This window comes from Nerophis ophidion, linkage group LG22 (assembly GCF_033978795.1).
Source record: "Nerophis ophidion isolate RoL-2023_Sa linkage group LG22, RoL_Noph_v1.0, whole genome shotgun sequence".
Lineage (NCBI taxonomy): Eukaryota > Metazoa > Chordata > Actinopteri > Syngnathiformes > Syngnathidae > Nerophis > Nerophis ophidion.
This window is the reverse complement of record NC_084632.1, coordinates 11,201,562-11,225,876: the sequence shown is the minus strand read 5'-3', so window position 1 is coordinate 11,225,876 and position 24,315 is coordinate 11,201,562. Positions and strand designations below refer to the sequence as shown.

The window sequence follows — 24,315 nt, the reverse complement described above, 5'->3', positions numbered from 1 at the left end:
GCGTGATAAGTTTGCTTAGTGTAAAATTGAGCTGCATTTTTAAATAAAAAAAAATCTGTTCTAAGTTTGTCCACTGGATGTCGCAATAGTAATTCTGTTAGGCAAGCAAATAGTTTACCAAGTGTACCAAACAAAACGTACATGATAAAGCAGGGCTGCGACTCCTCCCCCTCGACCCAAAGTAAATAAAATAAACAGGAGTAAAATAAACAATTGGTAACCCCACTTAAAATGCTGCAGATTGCTATAGTTCTGTGAAAATGATTGTCTTCTGTGCACATTTTAAAAAGTGAACAGTGTGTGATTCACTGCAATATTGTCAGTGTTAAGTTATTTTTGGTTTGTTGAAATTGTTCACACATTGCTCAGCTTTTATTTTTCCATTGATACACAGTGATGCAGAAAGCAGGGAGTAACTCAACCCTCTTGAATAGTTTCTACCTCAGTTTGTATGTTTTGTTGAGTTAGCTCAGCATTTATAAGTGGAAATTACAAATTAGGTAGTTGATACATAGAAGAGTTTTTATTCATGTTTTACCTTATTTTTTGTTCACTCCGAGATGGACTGTGACTTAAAGTCTAATAGCTTTGCAGATACACTGATCTCTTTGTTACTTATTATAGTCTGCTTTATTACTTTTGACCATAAAAATGTGACAGACGTTCTTATTTTTGGACCAGGTTTTACTACTTTCTACCGTCCTCAACCATGACAATTATCTTGATCAAGTGAAGTGAAGTGAATTATATTTATATAGCACTTTTTCTCTAGTGAGTCAAAGCGCTTTACATAGTGAAACCCAATATTTAAGTTACATTTAAACCGGTGTGGGTGGCACTGGGAGCATGTGGGTAAAGCGTCTTGCCCAAGGACACAACGGCAGTGACTAGGATGGCGGATGCGGGGATCGAACCTAAAACCCTCAAGTTGCTGGCACGGCCACTCTACCAACCGAGCTATACCTATTATATATACACTACTCTACCCAATTAAATTAAACTATATCAATATTTGAACCCTATCTGATTTTTTAGACACTTTCAATACTTTTGACAATAAAAATGTGTTAAAGTCCTCATTTGTAACCTCTTCTAGGTTCTCCAGGTGACCATGTGAAATTTGTAATTACAACTTTGCAAAATGTAGAATTCCTATTAAGAAGTAAACCATGCACACTTTTGTCCTTTCGCAATGACAGGCTTTGTCGCTGTCAAACCATGAAGGTGAACACAGCAAGTTGACATTTTTTAACCCTGCCCGTGCTTTCTTACAACTCGACAAACCAGTCTTGGGACTTTTCAGGGAAGAAAGGAATTATAAAGATGTGAGTCTGGCTTCACAGTACAATTATAGTGAAGCTAATCCTTGATCCTTGAGATATTATTCCCTACATGGACTCACTAAGTATTAGACCGTAGCAAACTATAACTGGAACCAGTTCATGTCGACGCCCCTAAGACTGGTTGACTCACCTCAGCATAATTCACTGTCGTCATATCCGAAACCGAAACTAGCCATTGTTTGCACAATTACTCCGGACTTAGGGCTGGGCGATATGGCCTTTTATTAATATTTCGATATTTTTAGGCCATGTCACGATACACGATATACATCTCGATATTTTAATGAACACTTGATGCATATAATCACAGCAGTATGAGGATTTTCTGTGTCTACATTAAAACATTCTTGTTCACACTGCATTAATATATGCTCATTTTATACTTTCATGCAGAGAGGGAAATCAAAACTAGGTCAAATTACCAAAAGTGTATTTATTAAACAGTTATTAAGCAGTGGCACAAACATTAATGTCATTTTAAAACAGAAAGTGCAAGATTGTCAGAGACATTTTAAAACAAGCTATGAGTGCACTTTTGTGCATGATGTCACTAAGATGACATATCAAAACAACACCAAATTAAAGAGCACTTTTTGTACAGAACGCCACTACAATAGTTAAAAACAAATAAAGTGCACTTTTGTGCATGATGTCACACAAGATATTTTATAAATGTCAAATAAAAATGAGCTGCATAATAGGTTCCTGCGGACGTTGTCTCCTTCTGTTGACTTTTTTTTTTTCATACGGTGTTGATCTGGAAATAAGTGCTCCGGCATTTTGTTGGCGTGGCACCGACCGGAGATGTTGACATGCGGAGTTTCAAGCACTCCTCATTCTCTAGCGGGTGACTCTTCAAATGATGCTACATTAGCAGTTCTGCTACTTTTCGTAGCAACGCTTTTGCCACATAAAGATTCGCACCTTCTTTCTCTCGTATTACCACCCGCACCTCACCGTTAGCATCACAGCTAACGTTACCATGTCGCTACCTGTCTCCTCCGGGGGAAGCGTGTGACGTTGCACACGTGACGTGTGTAAGAAGGTGCGCTCGTTTTAAGTCTCTGTGAGAAGGAGGGACAAGAAAAAGTGGAAAAACGCATGCAGTGTAATTACCGCAGCTAAAAGCAACGGCGTGAGAATGTATACTCGAATATCACCATATAGTCATTTTCTATATCGCAGAGACAAACCTGTGATATCTCGAGTGTATCGATATATCGCTCAGCCCTATCTGGACTTTGTGCTGAGTCATTAGGAGAATAAATAGGTTTTTAACCTCCGGCTGTTTATCAACATAGTGTTCCTCCATCATTTTCAGTAAGTGCGCACAGCATAGTTACTTACAGCGAAATCTCGATTTACGAACGCGTCTATTCGCGGCATTTTCGGTTTAGATCGCACCAAATATCCCAATGTGTACGGCATAAGAATGCTTCATTAATTAATTCATTTTGTGTGCTGCTGGATGCCTTAGGGCGCTGACCTTTTGATGACATCACTTCCTGTACACACAGGTATTTCCGAGAGGCACAGCCCCCATGTTACATCCTGGTTAAGCACTCGGGTGCCATTCTTTAGTGCTTCAGCAGGTGTTTCTTTGCTCGCCATTCAACAAGTTTTGTCTATTTCGTTACAAGTCCAAAAAAGCCAACAAACCAGCCGGGAAAGGAGGAGGGATTTGCTGTGGACTTAAACAGGACTATTTGCGAGGCGTACGCCATAACGACAACATCACGGGTCACTACAGACAAATTTTAAAGCCCCACCATTACCAAGGCCGGCTGGACAGATTCCTGGTGCAGCAAAGACCAAGTGAAGCCGAGCCAAGTGATACCAACACATGAGGGGAAGAGTGGAACGTGAACCCCGAAAGAAAAGCACTCTCTTTCGGCTTTGACGCAGTAACATTCGAGCTAGCTTAGCGCCACAGCTAGCATGTTTTCCTCTCCTCTCTTCTCTTTTTCGCGTGGGTCCACACTAAATCATTGCGTTATTGAACTTACAAATAATTGAAATTTGGAAATTTCTCCATCAATTCATGAATCACTTCTTAATTCTGATGCATCAGAGAATCGACGATTTCCCCCCAACTCCAGAACATGCTCCTTTACCTTAACCGGTCAGTGATCAAGACTCGGACTGGTGTGCTCACTGGAGAATTTCCGGTTAAAATACACCCAGACTGGACTTTAAATATGATAATAAATGCCAGCAAGTTTTGAACAAATAATTGACGTACGTTAAAGAAATACATTCAAAAAATGTTCCTGCATGACCATTGAAAAAAAAACTGGATATGTCAAGGTATTGGAGGCCTTTTTTAAAGTTACTTTAAATCAGGGGTCGACAACCTGTCAATCACGAAAATATCATTTAAAAAAAGTATTAATATGACTTCGATGACACCTCCATCCGGAGAATGAACCGACCCGTCATCAGCCGAGTATTTTAACCATTGAACACGCCCGCATCTAACATCAAAGAACTTTTCCCTCAACTATGAACATCATCACTCGACTGCGACGGGAAGCCATACGTGAGTCTACGGCTGGGCGATATATCCCGGGTTTGTCGATATAGAAAATGACTATATTGTGATATTCCAGTATACGTTCTCACGCAGTTGCTTTTAGCTGCTGGCATTACACTACAGGCTCTTCCTACTCTTTCTTGTGTCTCCTTCTCACAGACAGCAAACGCGCCTTCTTACATACGTCACATTCGTATACGACGTCACGGAACAGAGAGGTACCAGCATGGGTAACGTTAGCTGTGATGCTAGCGGAGCCGTGCGAGTGGTAATATGAGAGAAAGCAGGAGCGAATCTGGTAACAAATGAAGGAAGAATTAATTCCCAAGAAAAACAACAGGGGGAATATGTCAACAGACAACCGTATTTTGTCAAATGTGGGTCAAAAGCATTGCTACAAAAAGTAGCATTACTGCTAATATGTAGCATCATTTGAAAACTCACCTGCGAGAGAATGAAGAGTGCTTACTCTGCATGTCAACGTCTCCATTCGGTGCCACACGCCCACACCATAACAATGCCGAGGCAAACATTTCCACATCAACACCGTATGAAAAAAATAGTTATCAACAGAGGGAGATAATGTCCGAAGAAACCTACCACATGGTGAAAAACGAACACTATTTGATTTCCTATTATGCAGCTCATTTTTATTTGACACTTATTGAAATATCTTGTGTGACATCATGCACAAAAGTGCACTTTACTTGTTTTAAACTATTGTAGTGGCGTTCCGTACAAAAAGTGAACTTTAATTTAGTGTTGTTTTGATATGTCATCTTAGTGACATCATGCACAAAAGTGCACTGATAGCTTGTTTTAAAATGTCTCTGACAATCTTGCACTTTCTGTTTTGGAAATGACATGAATGTTTGTGCCACTGCTTAATAACTGTTTATTAAATACAGCTTAGGTCAATTGACTTAGTTGTTAGTTGTGATATCCCTCTCTGCATGGAAGTTTAAAATGAGCATATATTAATGCAGTATGAAGAAGAATGTTTTAATGTAGACACATAGAATCATCATACTGCTGTGATTATATGCATCAAGTTTTCATTCAAGGCTAAGGCAAAATATCGAGATATATATTGTGTATTGCGATATGGCCTAAAATATTGAGATATTTAAAAAAGGCCATATCGTCCAGCACTATGAGAATCCGTGAACATTGCTCCAAAGCACAGATTTTTTGTTGATTTATTGTGAATACAATACTAATCGTTGTCATGTACAAAGGCAGTAATATATGACAAAACAAGGTGGCAGCGCAAATATGACTTTCCCGTTTATACCCCCTGCTATTACACAGAATAAAACCACCAGGTGAACAGCTGATTGTACTATTCCAGTCCTGACATAAGACAACCATGTGACTCACGTCACATATGTCACCATAAGATGAACAAATATACTACAGTTCTAAGACTATCGTTGCCATAAGGATATAAATTCTACAGCAGGCGCGCCCAAAGTGTGGCACAAGGAACATCCGTTGTCCGTGACTCTTTAGTCATTGGCCCTAGACACATTACAACAAAAAAAACACCAGCAAAAATTGGAAAACAGCTAGAAACACAATGATAATAGCCAAAAATGTTGACATCAGTCAATAATGGCTACACAAAGCTTCGTCTTTAAAATACAAAAACAGATTATATTGTTATACCAGTGTTTTTCAACCACTGTGCCGCGGCACATTAGTGTCCCGTGAGATATTGTCTGGTGTGCCATGGGAAATTATGCAACTTCACCTAATTTATGCCAAAAATTTTTTTTGCAAATCAATAATTATAATCTGCCAATAATGTGCCGTTGCTTAGTGCAGTGTTTTTCAACCACTGTGCCGCGGCACACTAGTGTGCCGTGAGATATTGTCTAGTGTGCCATGGGAAATTATGCAACTTCACCTAATTTATGCCAAAAATATTTTTTGCAAATCAATAATAATAATAATCTGCCAATAACGTGTTGTTGCTTAGTGTCTCTGCTGTGTAAAACTTGGCAGGGTAACCACGTAACACTCCATGTCAGTAGGTGGCAGCATTGCTTTGTAAAAGTCGGAATGTGTCGGGTGAAACAAGGAAGATTTATTTTGGACATGGACCCCGACTTAACAAATTGAAAAACTTATTCAAGTGTTACCTTTAAGTGGTCAATTGTACAGAATATGCACTGTACTGTGCAATCTACTAATAAAAGTCTCAATCAATCCCGATATGCAGACCACAGTGGGAGGCAGTGTGCGGGTATGAAAGGTATGTAATGCTTAAACCCAAAATGAACGAAAGGGAAAGGAAAAGGCTATGCAAAACGAAAGTCAAACTAAACTGGCTACAAAGTAAACAGAGACAGAATGCTGGACAACAGCAAAAACTTACGGCGTCCACAAAGTACATCCGTACGTGACACGACAATCAACAATGTCCACACAAAGAAGGATAGCAACAATGTAGATAGCCTTGCTTGCTAACACATAGTACATTTTTTAACGTTTACTGCTGGCGGTGTGCCTCCGGATTTTTTTTAAGACAAAAATGTGCTTTGCCTTGAAAAAGGTTGAAAACCCTGTGTTATACATTTATACACAAACCCATTTATATAACATAGTTGACGCATGGATAGATCTTGCTTTTGTTTTTGGCTCAAACCAGGGATCTTGGGCTTGAAAAGGTTGGTGACCACTGCTTTAAATCATGCATTCTAGTAAGTTGCGGCGATTAATCGCGATAAATCAAAATATAAAAGTGTGATTTATCTGATCTGACTGAGCACTATTTTTACACATATTTTTAGATTCGATCCAACCTATGCATTTCATTTGTATTATTTAATTAAATAAATAAATAAATGGGTTGTACTTGTATAGCGCTTTTCTACCTTCAAAGTACTCAAAGCGCTTTGACACTATTTCCACATTCACCCATTCACACACACATTCACACACTGATGGAGGGAGCTGCCATGCAAGGCGCTAACCAGCACCCATCAGGAGCAAGGGTGAAGTGTCTTGCTCAAGACACAACGGACGTGACGAGGTTGGTACTAGGTGGGGATTCACCCAGGGACCCACGCCGTCCCTATAATATAATTGTAAAAAAACAACAACCCTGCCTTGTTTTTAATCAATACTTGGGTCTACTATGCTACTGTATTCTAATGTTGGTGACTTAAGTTCTAGAACTGACCAAATTAATGTTCAGTTTCCCATTTAAGTGCTAACGACGGTTGTGATAGTTCTTCAAATTAATTAATTCATAAGTCAGCATTATTTTACTTCTTAATTAACTAAACTTTGTTTATATTGAAGTATGTTGTATTCTTATTTTGAGAGCTTGTAATATTTTAGAGCAGGACTTTTGCCCCCCAGGGCCACATACTGACAAGTCGTGAATTGAAGGCCATCTTGAGGGTTTGGAAAAATGCTACAACAGATATTTATATTTAAAGACACAACTTTGTGTTTTAGATTTCAGCTTTTATCTAAATACATTTAGTTTTCTTACATTTTTACTGTTGTTTTTTCCCCTTTTTATTGTGATAGTAGCGCTTATTAACACATTTTTTAATGCTTTATTTTACTTATTTCCTTTTTTAGGGTTTGAAACAGCCTTGATTTTGTATTTTGTTATTCACGCCACGTACTCACTATACCTCAGTTCAAAAGTAAATAAATTTTGTCGTATTTAAAATACACTACTTTTTACATTTTAGCAGACACATTAGGTATATTTGCACAAAGTGTCGGTATTGGACCGGTATCGCCGATACCAGCCTGAATTTGACTGGTATCATACAGAAAATGAGTTGGGGAGTATCATAACTTTGTTAAAATTGTAACATTACTTAGAGACAGTCCAGCGGAGTGCTTGTTTCCCAGCCAAGTGTTTATATTTGTGAGCGTTAGCAATGCTGGACTTGGACCAGAGATCCCTACTGATGTGTTCCACATGTTCATTGGTTACTTCAGTTAATTTGGTTAATTCAGTGTTAAACTCCAGGCATACCTGAAAACCAACGCCAAAGATATGATATCACTAACGCTCCCTTTCTTTTAATGATTAATCCGTCATCCTCCCAGCAGCGTTCCCGTCTCTCTCAGAGGAGCCTCGCTGTCCTACTGAACTCGGGATGAGCGGCGCGAGTGTGCTAGCAAGACGAATCAGTGAAAGAGAGGGTTGCCAGACTGCTGCTTGAGAGCTCGTCTGTGCACACTGCAGCTGCTCTGTTCAGTGTGTCTGTGTGTGAGCCATTGGGATAAAGGTCGGGGGTCAGAGGGAGGGGACGCCAACAGCCCTCCTTACTTTCTCCAAAAGACAAAACAAAGACAAATCCTGAAAATATCTGTCATGAGCCGATGCTACAGCGGCAGAAGTTGCAGCGTGGAAAGGGGATGATGCAATGTACTGCAATCAGACGACAAATAAAGTTCCTGCTAGAGCGGCGTGCTAGGCTAGGACGCTGACAAGAGCGGCAGCTGCTCTTACATAATCCCGCATATTGACATAGATCTAATGTCTCATACAGCTGCTCCCACTGCTATTGTGCACCAACTATATTCAATAGATGTGTTTGTCTTCAAAGGTGCTTGCGTCAATGGACACGTTTTTTTTTTTACCGCCTATTTTCTGTTCACCCCGTTTACCCTTACTGTAATTGTTCCATTTGACCTGTGAAACATAACTAAGTTTAGCTAGTTTTAAACAATGTTGTTTTTCTTTATTTTTATCAAGCTGCTACACCTCGTAGGCAAGGAAGGCCTGCCTTCACACATAAGTCGACTAATTTTAGACTCGGGGACCCATGTCGACATAAATGGATGTCGACACAAGTGGTTGTCGACACAAGCAAAACGAGACATTGCTCGTACAGTTACTTGTGTCTTTTGGACATGAGAACAATGGCCGATAAATTTTTCCCAATTTTTTTTACACAACTGGATTGCTCAGCAGAGGGCTTCCACACGGAAGTTGGGAATATTTTGTAGATTGTACTTGTTTTAAATGTATTTTTTTATATCCACCTTGCAAGTTTTTCACAAATTTAAACATATTTAAAACACATGGAACATTGATTAAAACATTGTAGTGCAGTTTAGAAATGACAGTGACATGGCCACCCGAATTAAACATATTTAAAACATTGTAGTGCAGTTTAGAAATGACAGTGGCATGGCCGCCCAACCTACTGTAAAAACATGGATAATTCTAATATTGTATTCTATAGAGCGTTTTCTATTGGGGCTCCAGTACTATTGAATGCCCTCACAGTAACAGTTAGAGATGCTACCTCAGTAGAAGCACTTAAGTCCCATCTTAAAACTCATTGGTATACTCTAGCCTTTAAAGGCCTACTGAAATGATATTTTCTTATTTAAACATGGGATAGCAGGTCCATTCTATGTGTCATACTTGATCATTTCGCGATATGGCCATATTTTTGCTGAAAGGATTTAGTAGAGAACATCGACGATAAAGTTCGCAACCTTTGGTCGCTAATAAAAAAGCCCTGCCTTTACCGGAAGTCGCAGACGATGACGTCACAAGGGCGAGGGCGCCTCATGTCCTCACATTGTTTTTAATGGGAGCCTCCAACGGCGAGAGCTATTCGGACCGAGAAAGCGACAATTTCCCCATTAATTTGAGCGAGGATGAAAGATTCGTCGAAGATGATATTGATAGAAAAGAACTAAAACATTTTTTTATAATAAAATAAAATAAAAAGCGACGGCTCCGGGCGGCAGCAGTGTGAGCGTTTCAGATGTAATTACACACATGTACTAGGATAATTCTGGAAGATCTCTTATCTGCTTATTGTTTTAATAGCGTTTTAGTGAGATTGTAAAGATATACCTCGAGGTCGGATGGCTGCGGTGAAAACGCAATGTCTCAGAGAGAAGCCGAGGAGCTAAGCTCACAGCTGCCTTTCAAACAGCTACTGCAAGAGGACGAATAATCCAATGATGTCTCCTGTAAGATATATATCACAATTTTCCCATCCAAAAACATGCTGGTTGACGTAGAGAAACATGTTCGCTTGACCGCTCTGTGTTAAAAACAAAGAAACACCGGCTGTGTCTCGGTGCTAAAGACAGCTCCAATACACAGCTTTCCACCAACAGCATTGTTCTTTATAGTCTCCATTATGAATTGAACAAATTGCAAAAGATTCAGCAACACAGATGTCCAGAATACTGTGTAATCATGCGATTAAAGCAGATGACTTTTAGCCACTAGTGGTGCTGCGCTAATATTTCCTGACAGTCCGTGACGTCACGCGCACGCGTCATCATTCCGCGACGTTTTCAACAAGAAACTCCGCAGGAAATTTAAAATTGCAATTTAGTAAACTAAACCGCCCGTATTGGCATGTGTTGCAATGTTAATATTTCATCATTGATATATAAACTATCAGACTGCGTGGTCGGTAGTAGTGGGTTTCAGTAGGCCTTTAAATAGACCCCCTTTTTAGACTAGTTGATCTCCCGTTTCTTTTTTCTTTTCTCCTCTGCCCCCGTCTCCCTAAAGGAAAAGGGTGGTGGGCACAGGTAAAGTGGCCATGGATGAAGTACTGGCTGTCCAGAGTTGGGACCCGTGGTGGACCGCTCGCCCGTACATCAGTTAGGGACATCTCTGCGCTGCTGACCCGTTTTTGCTCGGGATGGATTCCTGCTGGCCCCAACCATGGCCTGGAATCTCACTATTATTTTAGATTCCACTATGGACTGGACTTTCACAATATTATGCTAGACCCACTCCACGTCCATTGCATCCGGTCTCCCCTAGAGTGGGGGGTCACCCACATCTGCGGTCCTCTCCAAGGTTTTTCTCATAGTCATTCACATTGACATCCCATTGGGTTGTGGGTTTTTCTCTGCCCTTATGTGGGCTCTGAACTGAGGATGTCGTTGTGGCTTGTGCAGCCCTTTGAGACACTTGTGATTTAGAGCTATATAAATAATCATTGATTGTTTATATATTCATGTTAGCTTGTGCTCTGATTGCAAGCTATCAATTAGGATGCTAATAGTCAGTTAGCAATTAGCTTACCGGTTGCCAGGTAGAAATTAGCACGCCAGTTTTCAGTTAGTGATTCATGCACCCATTGCCAGCTTGAAATTAGTGCGTTAGTTGTATTATTTGAATATTTTAGTACAGTATTGCACAATATTTTTAGGACCAGTTTAATACAAAAACACCATCAGTAATAATTGAAATCTTGTCAAAATGAAACAGGATTTGTAGAAACTACTTTTTCTTAGAGGTAAGTACCTACATTTAAGAAAAGTAATGGCAGTTAAAATGAGTCACTCAGTATTATAAAACAGAAAAAGTTTGTATCCTTTTATTGGAGGCTATTTGGAGACACAAAATACAGAGTTGAATACAAATAAAATAATCATTTTATTTCGCTTATCATAATGCGTCGTTGAGGTCATCATTACTACACATAGCAGCTACTGGAATGAAACATAATATGAAGCAATGATTTAATAAGTTCATATTTAACGAAGCATTGGCTGAACTACTGGTGTGATTCATGCTTTCAACCAGCTGGGACCTTTATTGGTCTAACCTTAAAATAAACATCTAGCTTATAAATCCAACTACACCACTCAAGTCATCATTTGGTGCCCTTCCGGGCTACAATTGCTTGCTTTAAAAAGGTGATTAAGTCCAGATTTAGTGTCTCCTCCCAGTGTCACCCAATCCTCAGCTGGCAGGAGCGCAGACACACGAGCCGCCAAACACCCACCCCGCCCATCACGGAGCTCTAAACAGTGCTCACAGATGCTGGAAGCTCATGGAGTACACTTGGTGTAGCAAAACATCAACCCTGAGCGTCACGTGCTCCATTCAGATGTGTTCCTGCTGGAGCTGCGTGATTCTTAATTAGCTGATTTTTTTTCCTATTATGTGCCGCCTCTGCACAGCTGATTGCAGTCATGAGGGTTTCCAGGAGACAAAACAAAAGCATGACAAAATGTGTGTTTGCATAGCAAAACACTGCATTATTCTGTGTGGGTGTGTGTGTGTTTCAGGTGGTGCTCTAAGGAGGCGTCATGTGGCGCTTTAAGATCTTCTGCTGAGTTCATATTGTCTTTTCATAGCCTAGTTTCCACCAGGTGATACAATTTGGGTCTGTTTACTACGCATCGTGTTGCATTTCCACTGTAAAGCTCCTAAACATATAACCCGAGGCGTCCCTCTTTTCAGTACCCCATTGTTGGAGAGCCAGAAGCATTCAGCAGACTTCATTTAAAGTACCAGTGGAATGCGAAAACAAGTTGCCTCTATATTGAATCTATTATCATATATATCTGATACATAACACCAAAAGAGTAACAAAGTTTGCGAGTAAATAGATAAGATCAAAAATGTATCAATCTCCCAGAGATTGCCGAACCGATTTGAAGGTTAATGAGCAAACCAGTCACATGATCCGTGACATAGAGTTGGGAACCACAGATCATACTTGCCAACCTTAAGACCTGCCAATTCGGGAGATGGGCGGAGTTGAGGTGGGTGGGGTTGAGGGGGCAGGGTTTGGTGGTAGCGGGCTTGTATATTGTAGCGTCCCGGAAGAGTTAGTGCAGCAAGGGGTTCTCGGCATTTGTTCTGTTGTGTTTATGTTGTGTTACGGTGCGGATGTTCTCCCAAGATGTGTTTGTCATTCTTGTTTGGTGTGGGTTTACAGTCCATCCATCCATTTCCTACCGCTTACTCCCTTTGGGATGGCGGGGGGCCCTGGTGCCTATCTCAGCTACAATCGGGCTGAAGGCGGGGTACACCCTGGACAAGTCGCGACCTCATCGCAGGACCAACACAGATAGACAGACAACATTCACACTCACATTCACACACTAGGGCCAATTTAGTTGCCAATCAACCTATTCCCAGGTGCATGTCTTTGGAAGTGGGAGGAAGCCGGAGTACCCGGAAGGAACCCACGCATTCACGGGGAGAACATGCAAACTCCACATAGAAAGATCCAGAGCCCAGGATTGAACCCCAGACTACTCAGGACCTTCGTATTGTGAGGCAGACGCACTAACCCCTCTTCCACCGTGAAGCCCCGGTTCACAGTGTGGCGCATATTAGGAACAGTGTTAAAGTTGTTTATATGGCCACCCTCAGTGTGATCTGTATGGCTGTGATCACTAACCCCTCTGCCACCGTGAAGCCCGGGTTCATAGTGTGGCGCACATTAGTAACAGTGTTAAAGTTTTTTATAAGGCTACCCTCAGTGTGACCTATATGGCTGTTGATCAAGTATGCTTTGCATTCGCATGTTTGTCTCTTAAAGCCGCATTGATTATGTATGGAGGAAAAGCAGACTTGACGACAGGTTGTAGAGAAAGTTAAAGGCTGTGCCTTTAAGGCACGCCCCCAATGTTGTTGTCCGGGTGAAAATCGGGAAAAATTCAGGAGAATAGTTGCCCCAGGAGATCTTCGGGAGCCGCACTGAAATCCAGGAGGGTTGGCAAGTATGCCCCAGATCCTTTCCCCATCAACAACAATGAAAATCATGAAGCCAACAAAGACTACTTAGGGACAAACGATGATCCAGAACCTTATATTTTTTTAGGATGAATAGGAGAATGAGTTCCAAGTTTTAGAAGCTGTGTGCTGAACAGAACCATCTTTAGTGAAACACTTTAACATCATGTAGCAGTATTGCTAAGTGCTAAAAGAAGAAATACCCATCCATCTTCTACGTTTATTCCCTTCAGGGTTGCAGGGAGGAGGGGGGGGTCTGGCTCTTACCTATCTCAGCTACAATCGGGCGGCAGGCGGCGTACACCCTGGACAAGTCGCCACCTCATTGCAGGGCCAACACATATAGACAGACAACATTCACACTCACATTCACACACTAAGGCCAATTTATTGTTGCCAAACAACCTATCCCCAGGTGCATGTCTTTGGAGGTGGGAGGAAGCCGGAGTACCCGAAGGGAACCCACGCAGTCACGGGGAGAACATGCAAACTCCACACAGAAAGATCCCGAGCCCGGAATTGAACCCAGGACTACTCAGACACACTAACCCCTCTTCCACCGTGCTGCCCACAAGAAAAAATACAAACTACAAACCTAATAAATCGATCGCTTACTGTACAATGTCTGTCGTCACTGCGATGGAGACTGATAAGATGTTCATATCTTTCCATTTAGATTAAGAATGAATCGTAATCCAAATGAAGAGTTAAAAGGAAAAGTTACCGCCTGCGCAGACCATCTTCGGTTGTTGTGTCTTTGTCTCCATATCCGGGTATGAAGTGAATGTCACAGATGAACAACTTCTAGATTCATGGCTAAATCCTCCTATTATTGAGTTGAGAGTAAAGATGGAAATCTTTGGGCAATTTAGGAGCTACGATTCAATTAAAAAATAAGTAATGATGCATTTATATTTTATATACATCGATGCAGTTTTACTTTTTTTTTTGTTTCACTTAGTAAGCGTTTATCACTTGCAACTTTTAAATACATTGGATTTGCAATAAACTGTTAAATTAAATACTTCTTTCTTTCTTTCATCTTTCTATCACGGCGATTTCAACACCTCCAAAATTTGCTAATCAAAACCACAACTAAAATACACGTTGGAATCAAACAGCTGGTGTGTAATTAATACAATACTCCGTTTAAACACTTTGCAGGACTCAATAAAATAAAATACTGGCATATTCAACCTAATGGCAAAGACTACTTTCTGGCTAAGGCAACACACCATAGCCTACACACTACTTACTGCAAGTGCATGCAAAGTTTACGATATAATACAGTATAGAACTGTACTTGCAAATGAGACACATCAATGTAGGAAAAAAAGAAAATAGCTTGATAGCACAGCTCAGTGTATAATTTCAAATGAAACTATAAACATTTATTAAACACTTTTGAACACACAAAAAAGTACTGAAAATAAATAATGGCATCGATTCCTTGGCACCAGGAATTGGTACCGTATCGATTCAAATGTGAAAAGTACTCAATCCCTATGTATCGCTAGCTAGTATGGCACCAAGCTGCCGGTTACCCTGAAAAACTGTACTGTCCCAAACTGAACTGTGTGAAAATGTGTCACCAACTGGAATGTACACCCACTCAACTTTGCCCTCCCACATTTTTAACCATCATTGAAGTGTGCAGTCTCAACGGAGCAGACCTCTGATCACCCAGGGAGGGCTTTCATGAGGAAAACATTGAGTCTGTAATAATCCGATTAGCTCCAAGGTGGAAGAATGATGTGTCAGAAAGTGTTGGTGAGCACGCTCTTCTGGTTAAAACCACGAGAAATCGCTCATGCAGGACGGAGCTAAAAAGGCGTTTAAAAGCGGGAGAGGTACATACCTTTTTTATACTTGTGGATTGGAAGTTTCTTTAATTGATCTTTGCGGAGGCGGCTCCTCCTGGCCCTGTGTCGATCTTGGACAAACTTTGTGATCTAGACACAACATGAAAGGAAAACTCACCGTTAGGGGTTAATAAAATGGGGCTATTGTTTAATGATACCCATTAGGGGCTAATAAAATGTTGCTATTGTTTAATGATACAGTAGAGGGGATGCTCCGCCCATCACGAAGATCTAAACAGTGCACACAGATGCAGGAAGCTCATGGAGTACACTTGGTGTAGCCATCAACACTGAGCGCCACATGCTAGATTCTGCTGCGTGATTCATAATTATCAACATTTTTTCTATTATGTGCCGCCTCTGCACAGCTGATTGTAGTCATGAGGGTTTCCAGGAGACAAAACATAAGCATAGCAAAATGTGTGTTTGCACTGTAAAACAATGCATCATTCTATGTGTGTGTGTGTTGCAGTTGGTGCTCTAAAGAGGCTTCATGTGGTGCTTTAAGATCTTCTGCTGAGTTCATATTATCTTGTCGTAGCCTAGTTTCCACAAGGTGATACAATTTGGGTCTGTTTACTACACATCATGTTACATTTCCACTGTAAAGCTTCAAATTATCTAACCCGAGACGTCCCTCTTTTCAGTACCCCTTCGTTGGAGTGCCAGTGGAATAGAAAAACAAGTTGCCTCTAAATTGAAGCTATTATCATATATATCTGACACATAACACCAAAAGACTTACAACGTTTGCGAGTAGTTATAAATTATGAAAAAAAGTATGAATCTCTTATAGATTACCGAGCCTTTTTGAGAGTTAATGAGCAAGCCAGTAACATGATCCTTGACGTAGAGTTGGGAACCACAGACCCCTTTCCCATCAACAACAATGCAAATCATGCAGCCAATAAAAACTACTTTGAGACAAACGGTGATCCAGAACCTTATATTTTTTGGAGCTACAAGTTTTACAAGCTGCGGGCTAACCAAATCCATTTTTAGTGAAACACTTTAACATCATGTAGCAGTAATGCTAAGTGCTAAAGAAGAAATACAAACTACGAACATGATAAAATGATCGCTTACTGTACAATGTCTGCTGTCACTCCGATGGAGACTGATACAATATTCAAATATTCCCATTTAGATTAAGAATTAATCGTAATCCAAATGAAGAGTTAAAGGAAAAGTTGCTGCCAGCAGAAACAATCTTTGGTTGTTGTCTCTTTGTCTCCGAACGATCGGCTGTCCATCAGTATCGGACAAAAAGTATGGGAAAAGGACAATGGCAATTAATGTCTTTCCAATGCCTATCACAAAAGCCGATCTTTTCAGGTGCTTACTAAAGTTTAAGAAATGTAGATACCAGCATGTTACCCTAGTAAGCAAGTAGGTATTAACATGAAATAAACAAGCAGATTAATAAGAGTCTGGAGAGACAATATACTAATGTTATGTTGCTGTGTAGTGACCAACCATACACGTAAGCGGAGGACGCATTAATACATACAGGTGAAACTAAAAAAGTTTAAATGTGGTGCAAATGTTAATTATTGTCAGTAATTTAACTTCAAATGTGAAACTATAATAATATGATAATAATAATGGATTAGATTTATATCGCGCTTTTCTATTGTTAGATACTCAAAGCGCTCACAGAGACGTTGGAACCCATCATTCATTCACACCTGGTGGTGGTAAGCTACATCTGTAGCCACGGCCGCCCAGGGGTAGACTGACGGAAGTGTGGCTGCCGGTCTGCGCCTACGGCCCCTCCGACCACCATCAATCATTCATTCATCATCATTCATTCACCAGTGTGAGCGGCACCGGGGGCAAGGGTGAAGTGACCTGCCCAAGGACACAATGGCAGCAATTTGGATGTCAATAGGTGGGAAGCGAACCTGCAACCTTCAGGTTTCTGGCACGGCCGCTCTACCCACTACGCCCTGCCGCCCTAAACTAATGTGATATAATCTTGTCACATGCAAAGTGAGAAATATCCAACCTGATAGATAGATAGTACTTTATTGATTCCTTCAGGAGAGTTCCCTCAGGAAAATTAAACTTAAAAAACTTAAAATTTAAAAATTAAATTAATTATTTGCTATGATTTGGATGATCATGGTTTACAGTTTTTGAACACCCCAAATTTTCTGAGATTTTCAATTTGAGGTTTTTAGAAACTGTAAGCCATAATCATCAAAATTGTATACAAGCATTATATGAGCCTATTTCATATAATAGTTTCATGTTGTACATCTAATTACTGGAATAACCGTACCTTGCACAATATTTTTTTAGTTTCCCTTGTAGTGTCAATACCAAAAGTAATACTGAGCTAGGCTCCAGCGACCCTGAAAGGGATAAGCGGTAAAAAATGGATGGATGGAATATCAGTATATGATCCATACCCAAACTGACTAGATCTTTATTTTCAAAAAATCTTTTTTTGTCGCTTTTGTTATTAATTACAAACTCAGAAAAAGCACTTCACTGGACTTTCAGGGCAAAAACCAAATAACTTATATTAGTAGCAGATCATCCATCCATCCATCCATCCATTTTCTACCGCTTATTCCCTTTTGGGGTCGCGGGGGGCGCTGGCGCCTATCTCAGCTACAATCGGGCGGAAGGCGGGGTACACCCTGGACAAGTCGCCACCTCATCGCAGGGCCAACACAGATAGACAGACAATATTCACACTCACATTCACACACTAGGGCCAATTTAGTGTTGCCAATCAACCTATCCCCGGGTGCATGTCTTTGGAAGTGGGAGGAAGCCGGAGTACCCGGAGGGAACCCACGCATTCACGGGGAGAACATGCAAACTCCACACAGGAAGATCCCGAGCCTGGATTTGAACCCAAGACTGCAGGAACTTCGTATTGTGAGGCAGACGCACTAACCCCTCTGCCACCGTGAAGCTATATATAACTTATATTAGTAGCAGATCATCGTTTTCGATTATTGACTTTGCTTTGATCAAACAATGTGATGTAATACAAAAGAATAAGGAACTAGTTTAAATATTGTGCTGACATTATTACACTCACCATAAATAAGTTGAAAAATTTTGGAAGATTGGAATCGGCAGAATGAAACCTTAATCAGAACATTCCTATTCTCTACCTAATAGATTTCTAGACTTTTCAATCTAGTACTAGAAAAACATTACATTTGGCAGATGATTTATTCCTTTAAATGCTTTATTCTTCTTCACAGTAAGATATGAAAATAAAACCTACAAACTTCATGCATTACAAGAATTGGATCACCTACCATGAAGACCACAATGAGGATGAGGCAGATTCCCACGATGATGAGGAAGGGGATCAAGTAGTATTCCAGCGGCAGGCTAAAGTCGGGCATGAGGATCACACGTCCGCTAAAAAACAGTCAAGAGTCTTTAAAACTGCACATATTTTACATATGTCACTGTTCTACACTACGTTCTCCTGAGAGTGTCCTCTTTAGTGGACATTTGTGCTTTATTCACTTCTCAGTTACACAATTCGGAGATGTTCAAACATGACATAACTTTACATGACTTTTGGTAGTAAATGTATTCCCATTCTATAAAATGAGTAACAATATACAGTGGGGCAAAAAAGTATTTGGTCAGCCACCGATTGTGCAAGTTCTCCCACATAAAATGATGACAGAGGTCTGTAATTTTCATCATAGGTACACTTCAACTGTGAGAGACAGAATGTGAAAAAAAAAATATCCAGGAATTAACATTGTAGGAATTTTAAAGAATTTATTTGTAAATTATGGTGGAAAATAAGTATTTGGTCAACCATTCAAAGCTCTCACTGACGGAAGTAGGTTTTGGCTCAAAATCTCACGATACATGGCCCCATTCATTCTTTCCTTAACACGGATCAATCGTCCTGTCCCCTTAGCAGAAACAGAGCCCCAAAGCATGATGTTTCCACCCCCATGATTTACAGTAGGCATGGTGTTCTTGGGATGCAACTCAGTATTCTTCTTCCTCCAAACACGACAAGTTGAGTTTATACCAAAAAGTTATATTTTGGTTTCATCTGACCACATGACATTCTCCCAATCCGCTGCTGTATCATCCATCTGCTCTCTGGCAAACTTCAGACGGGCCTGGACATGCACTGGCTTAAGTAAGGGTACACATCTGGCACTGCAGGATTTGATTCCCTGTCGGTAAAGTGTGTTACTGATGGTAACCTTTGTTACATTGGTCCCAGCTCTCTGCAGGTCATTCACCAGGTCCCCTCGTGTGGTTCTGGGATTTTTGATCACCGTTCTCATGATCATTTTGACCCCACGGGATGACATCTTGCGTGGAGCCCCAGATCGAGGGAGATTATCAGTGGTCTTGTATGTCTTCCATTTTCTGATAATTGCTCCTACAGTTGATTTTTTCACAGCAAGCTGCTTGCCTATTGTAGATTCACTCTTCCCACTCTGGTGCAGGTCTACAATTCTTTTCCTAGTGTACTTTGAAAGCTCTTTGGTCTTGGCCATAGTGGAGTTTGGAGTCTGACTGTTTGAGGCTGTGGACAGGTGTCTTTTATAAAGATAACGAGTTCAAACAAGTGCCATTAATACAGGTAACGAGTGGAGGACAGAAGAGCTTCTTAAAGAAGAAGTTACAGGTCTGTGATAGCCAGAGATCTTCCTTGTTTGAAGTGACCAAATACTTATTTTCCACCATCATTTACAAATAAATTCTTTAAGATTCCTACAATGTGAATTCCTGGATTTTTTTTTCCACATTCTGTCTCTCACAGTGAAAGTGTGTACCTATGATGAAAATTACGAACCTCTGTCATCATTTTAAGTGGGAGAACTTGCACAATCGGTGGCTGACTAAATACTTTTTAGCCCCACTGTATATTCATGTTATCTGTGGTTTCTTAAACAATAACAGTACAGTGGAACTTCGATTTACAAAACTATTTGTTTGCGAACTTTTAAAACGAGCCAAATGTGTCTCTGTGTGCAAACCATGTAAGAACGTGTCATTCATTTTGTGTGACGCTGGAAGCACTGCCATTTAGGGGATGTCACTTCCTGTGCATGAATTGATTAACGTGGACCCCGACTTAAACAAGTTGAAAAACTTATTCGGGTGTTACCATTTAGTGGTCAATTGTACGGAATATGTACTGAACTGTGCAATCTACTAATAAAAGTATCAATCAAGCAATCAAACACAAGGGCAGCACTTTTAGAGAGGCGGAGCCCCCTATGTCACATCCTGTTCACACAGTCCACTACTTTGTGGCCACTATTAGTGCTTTTGCATGTTTCTTTTCTCACCATTCACCAACTTTTTCCTATTTTGTTACTCAATACGTGTCCAAAATAGCCAAAAAACCAGCCTGAAAAGAAGGGGCTAAACTCTGTGGAATTAGAATTACAAATGAGAGTGAATCCATATATACAGCTCCTCCTCTCCGCCCCCTTCTCTCTCTGCCTTCCTTCCCTTTTCTGTTGTCGTCATCTGCCATTCGCTGACAGCGAGGTAAAAAGGATTGCACTCATTTTTGATCATTTTAACGACATTGTTACCCACTTTTTTGAGCGCACCAAAGGGACTTTTGTGTGTATGAGTGTGTTCGCAGTTTAGCTTTCTGTAGGGCGGCACTATTTTAAGAAAAAGCTTTAATTGCGATTTTTTTTCCCCTCCAAAAATTGCGATTTGGATTTCGAGTTGCAATTTTTATATTTCATACATAAAAATACAAAAATAATAAGTGAAAGAAGACATGTTACTTTTAGAATTTCAGACAACATATTCTTGTCTCAAGATGCCAGATTGTAGAACAATATGCAATACTTTATTTAAAATAAATATTTGGCTTTATGCAGACAGACTCAGAGCTTTTTTCTAATAATAATGAATGATAATAATGGACTACATTCATATAGCGCTTTTCTAGACACTCAAATCGCTTCACAGAGAAGTGAGAACCCATCATTCATTCACACCTGGTGGTGGTAAGCTACTTTAACAGCCACAACTGCCCTGGGGTAGACTGACGGAAGCATGGCTGCCAGTTAGTGCCTTCATCATTTATTTACCAGTGTGAGCGGCACTGGGGGCAAGGGTGAAGTGTCCTGCCCAAGGACGCAACAGCAGCGATCTGGATGTCAAGAGGCGGGGAGTGAACCTGCACCCCTTAGGTTTCTGGCACGGCCGCTCGACCCACTACGCCAAGCCGTCCCTACATCATGCTCTTAAATTTAAAAAAAAAAAAAATCATTAAATACTATTCCGTGTTTATAATCCTAATTAATAATCATATTACAAGTAACCATTTAAAAAGGATATAAACGTATTTCTCATTATTGTAAAATTGTTTACCATTGTACTGCAATTGGAAGGTAAATAACGTTATCCTAATTAAATTAATAAAAAAATAAAATGGGCTTGTTTCTCTAAGCAAAAATTTTATGTAAATAAATATTGAACATTTTAAAGTTTTTCCAGTTGGAAAAACGAGGTTGGATATTGCGTTTTTTTATTGCCGTGATGTCTTCTTGTTTATTGCCATCACGTGATCATGGCATTCTCGCTTGTTCGTCGGTGTTGATGGGCTGATATTGCCCATCCGCTGAAATATTCCCACTACGGGACATTTGCCTTTGTGATCCTATTTTTTTCCTTTAAACTTTCGCTACTTTGCGGCACTTCTCACTGGCGAGTTGTGAAGCTGTCGGTCTGTGCTTCCTGTGTGAGAGTGAGGCTGGCGACCAGCTCTCCGAGCTCACCAAGACGAAGCTAGAGAATGATTGAAAAGAGGGCTCACTGCATTCAGTTAATTCTACTGTTGATCGTGCTCAGGTGCTGAGAGCGATGCACAGAGTGAGATGTCTTTCTCCCTGTTTGAAGCGAGAGACAAACAGAAAAGGCTCAACAATTCTGATTGCCGAACATTTCTGTCACTCAAATCTGTCGATTAATCGTGCAGCCCTAGCTTGCTGTTGTTGGGTTATTTCAATAATGAAGAGACTGTTGACCAATTACCCCCTTGTTGTATTTGTTTGATATACAGTATATACTCAGTACCGTATTTTTCGGACTATAAGTCGCAGTTTTTTTTCATAGTTTGGGTGCGACTTATACTCAGGAGTGACTTATGTGTAAAATTATTAACACATTACCGTAAAATATCAAATAGTATTATTTAGCTCATTCACGTAAGAGACTAGACGTATAAGACTTCATCGGATTTAGCATTTAGGAGTGACAGATTATTTGGTAAACGTATAGCATATTCTATATGTTATAGTTATTTGAATGACTCTTACCATAATATGTTACGTTAACATACCAGGCACCTTCTCAGTTGGTTATTTATGCCTCATATAACGTACACTTATTCAGCCTGTTGTTCACTATTCTTTAATTATTTTAAATTGCCTTTCAAATGTCTATTCTTGGTGTTGGGTTTTATCAAATACATTTCCCCCAAAAATGCCACTTGTATTTTAGTGCGACTTATATATATCTTTTCCTTCTTTATTATGCATTTTCGGCAGGTGCGACTTATACTCCGGCTCGACTTATACTCCCAAAAATACCGTATACATTTTATACTGTCTTCAAAGTGTGCATTTTCTACTGGGGACTTTTGTCAAGGCTAAAACCAATTATTCATGTTTACATGTATTTTTTATGGGGAACTCTGCTTCACTGTACAAACTTTTTGATTTAAGAACCATGTCCAAGAACCAGCAATGTTTGTAAATCCAGGTTCCACTGTACATTGTACTCCTTTTTCTAAATGATATGATTGCATTAACTTCAACTTACCCTTTGTCATACAGGTATTCCGCTTTCAGAGTGTTGGCGGTATCCTCGCTCACAAATACTGAGGGAATATCTATCTGCTTCAGAACATCCACTAGGGGAGAAAAAGTATTAGGTCACAAGACTATTGCTAATGAAAGTTCTCACAAATTTCAGTCAATAGCAAACCAGATCTATTAGGAAGTATTTCTGTCGTGTCTTTTAAAATAATATTGCCCCGATATTCTACACTAAGCATCAAACAACTGAGAATAATAGAGACATTTTTTTTACTTATTTTGATTTTAGCAAGTGACTGCAATGAAACAAAAGAGTGAACAATTTAAAGGGGTCTTAACACTTTCTGTACCCACTGTATATAGTAGAAGGTCGTAGCCATGAACGGAGAAGTTGGTCAACTTTGACATTCAACTTAAACCCTGTGATGGCAAAAAAAAACACAAAGGCGATTGTTTACGCTCACCTTTTTTTAACCTACGTGAGGGTTATGATTTATCCTTCATCTAAACTGGAATATATAAACATCCCCTCAGTCGGCAATACAGTGAGAGCAGACAATATACAGTAAGAGTTTGTTTTATTATGTTTGTAATTTGTATTTCTTGTTTAGCACTTAGTCATAGTGCTACTTGCTAGATCTGCATATCACTCAGCGTCTAAAACTTGAAGCTCATCCTCCGTATATTCAATCTCAAAAATATAAGTTCTGGATCATAATTTTTTCCCAAGTCATTGTTGGCTTAATTATATTTTATTTTTCATTTTATTAGTTTATTTTGAACTGGAACAATGCACATTGATCAACATTGCTGTAAATGCTCAAGTTTTAGCTACAAAGCTAGTTTCCAATCATAGTTCCTGGGCATGATGTAGATTGCCAGGACAAAACAATATACAATTAAAACAACAATCATTAGAAGCCTACTTAAAATAGAAAAACAATTGATTGATATCTCACACACCTCAATGAAAACATTCGGCGCAAGCACTCTACATTAGTCTTTAACAGCACCATGAACAATTTCACACAGGCACACATGAAGTCTGCCATGATTAGTAGTTGTAATTGTTGAAGGAAATAGCAAACGTGATGAGTCTGTCAAATGATTGCACTGCCTTATGCTTAAAATGAGTTAAATACATAAATATTACATGTTATTTTGAATATGGAGCATCATTTGAAAAGTCACCTGCTAGAGAATAAAGAGTGATTACTCCGCATGTCAACACCTCCATTTGGTGCCACACGCCCACACCATCAAAATGTAGAGGCAA

General features: G+C 40.0%; 2 protein-coding genes across 4 annotated transcripts in view; one reads left to right on the top strand and one right to left on the bottom strand.

Annotated features, from left to right (window-relative positions):
• Positions 1 to 24,315, top strand: part of LOC133540574 (arf-GAP with coiled-coil, ANK repeat and PH domain-containing protein 2-like) — a 1,007,806-nt gene that overhangs the window by 652,365 nt on the left and 331,126 nt on the right. The gene's annotated exons all lie outside the window — the stretch shown is intronic.
• Positions 1 to 24,315, bottom strand: part of rnf13 (ring finger protein 13) — a 116,990-nt gene that overhangs the window by 16,427 nt on the left and 76,248 nt on the right. For all 3 annotated transcript variants that reach the window (XR_009803661.1, XM_061883268.1, XM_061883267.1), the window contains exons 6-8: positions 23,044 to 23,134; positions 18,522 to 18,627; positions 15,234 to 15,327 (exon numbers count right to left, since the gene is read on the bottom strand). Coding sequence is in view for 2 of the 3 variants with exons in the window: in XM_061883268.1 (XP_061739252.1) it covers positions 15,234 to 15,327; positions 18,522 to 18,627; positions 23,044 to 23,134 (291 nt within the window). In the remaining variant the exon portion in view is untranslated. The remainder of the gene's footprint in view (positions 1 to 15,233; positions 15,328 to 18,521; positions 18,628 to 23,043; positions 23,135 to 24,315) is intronic.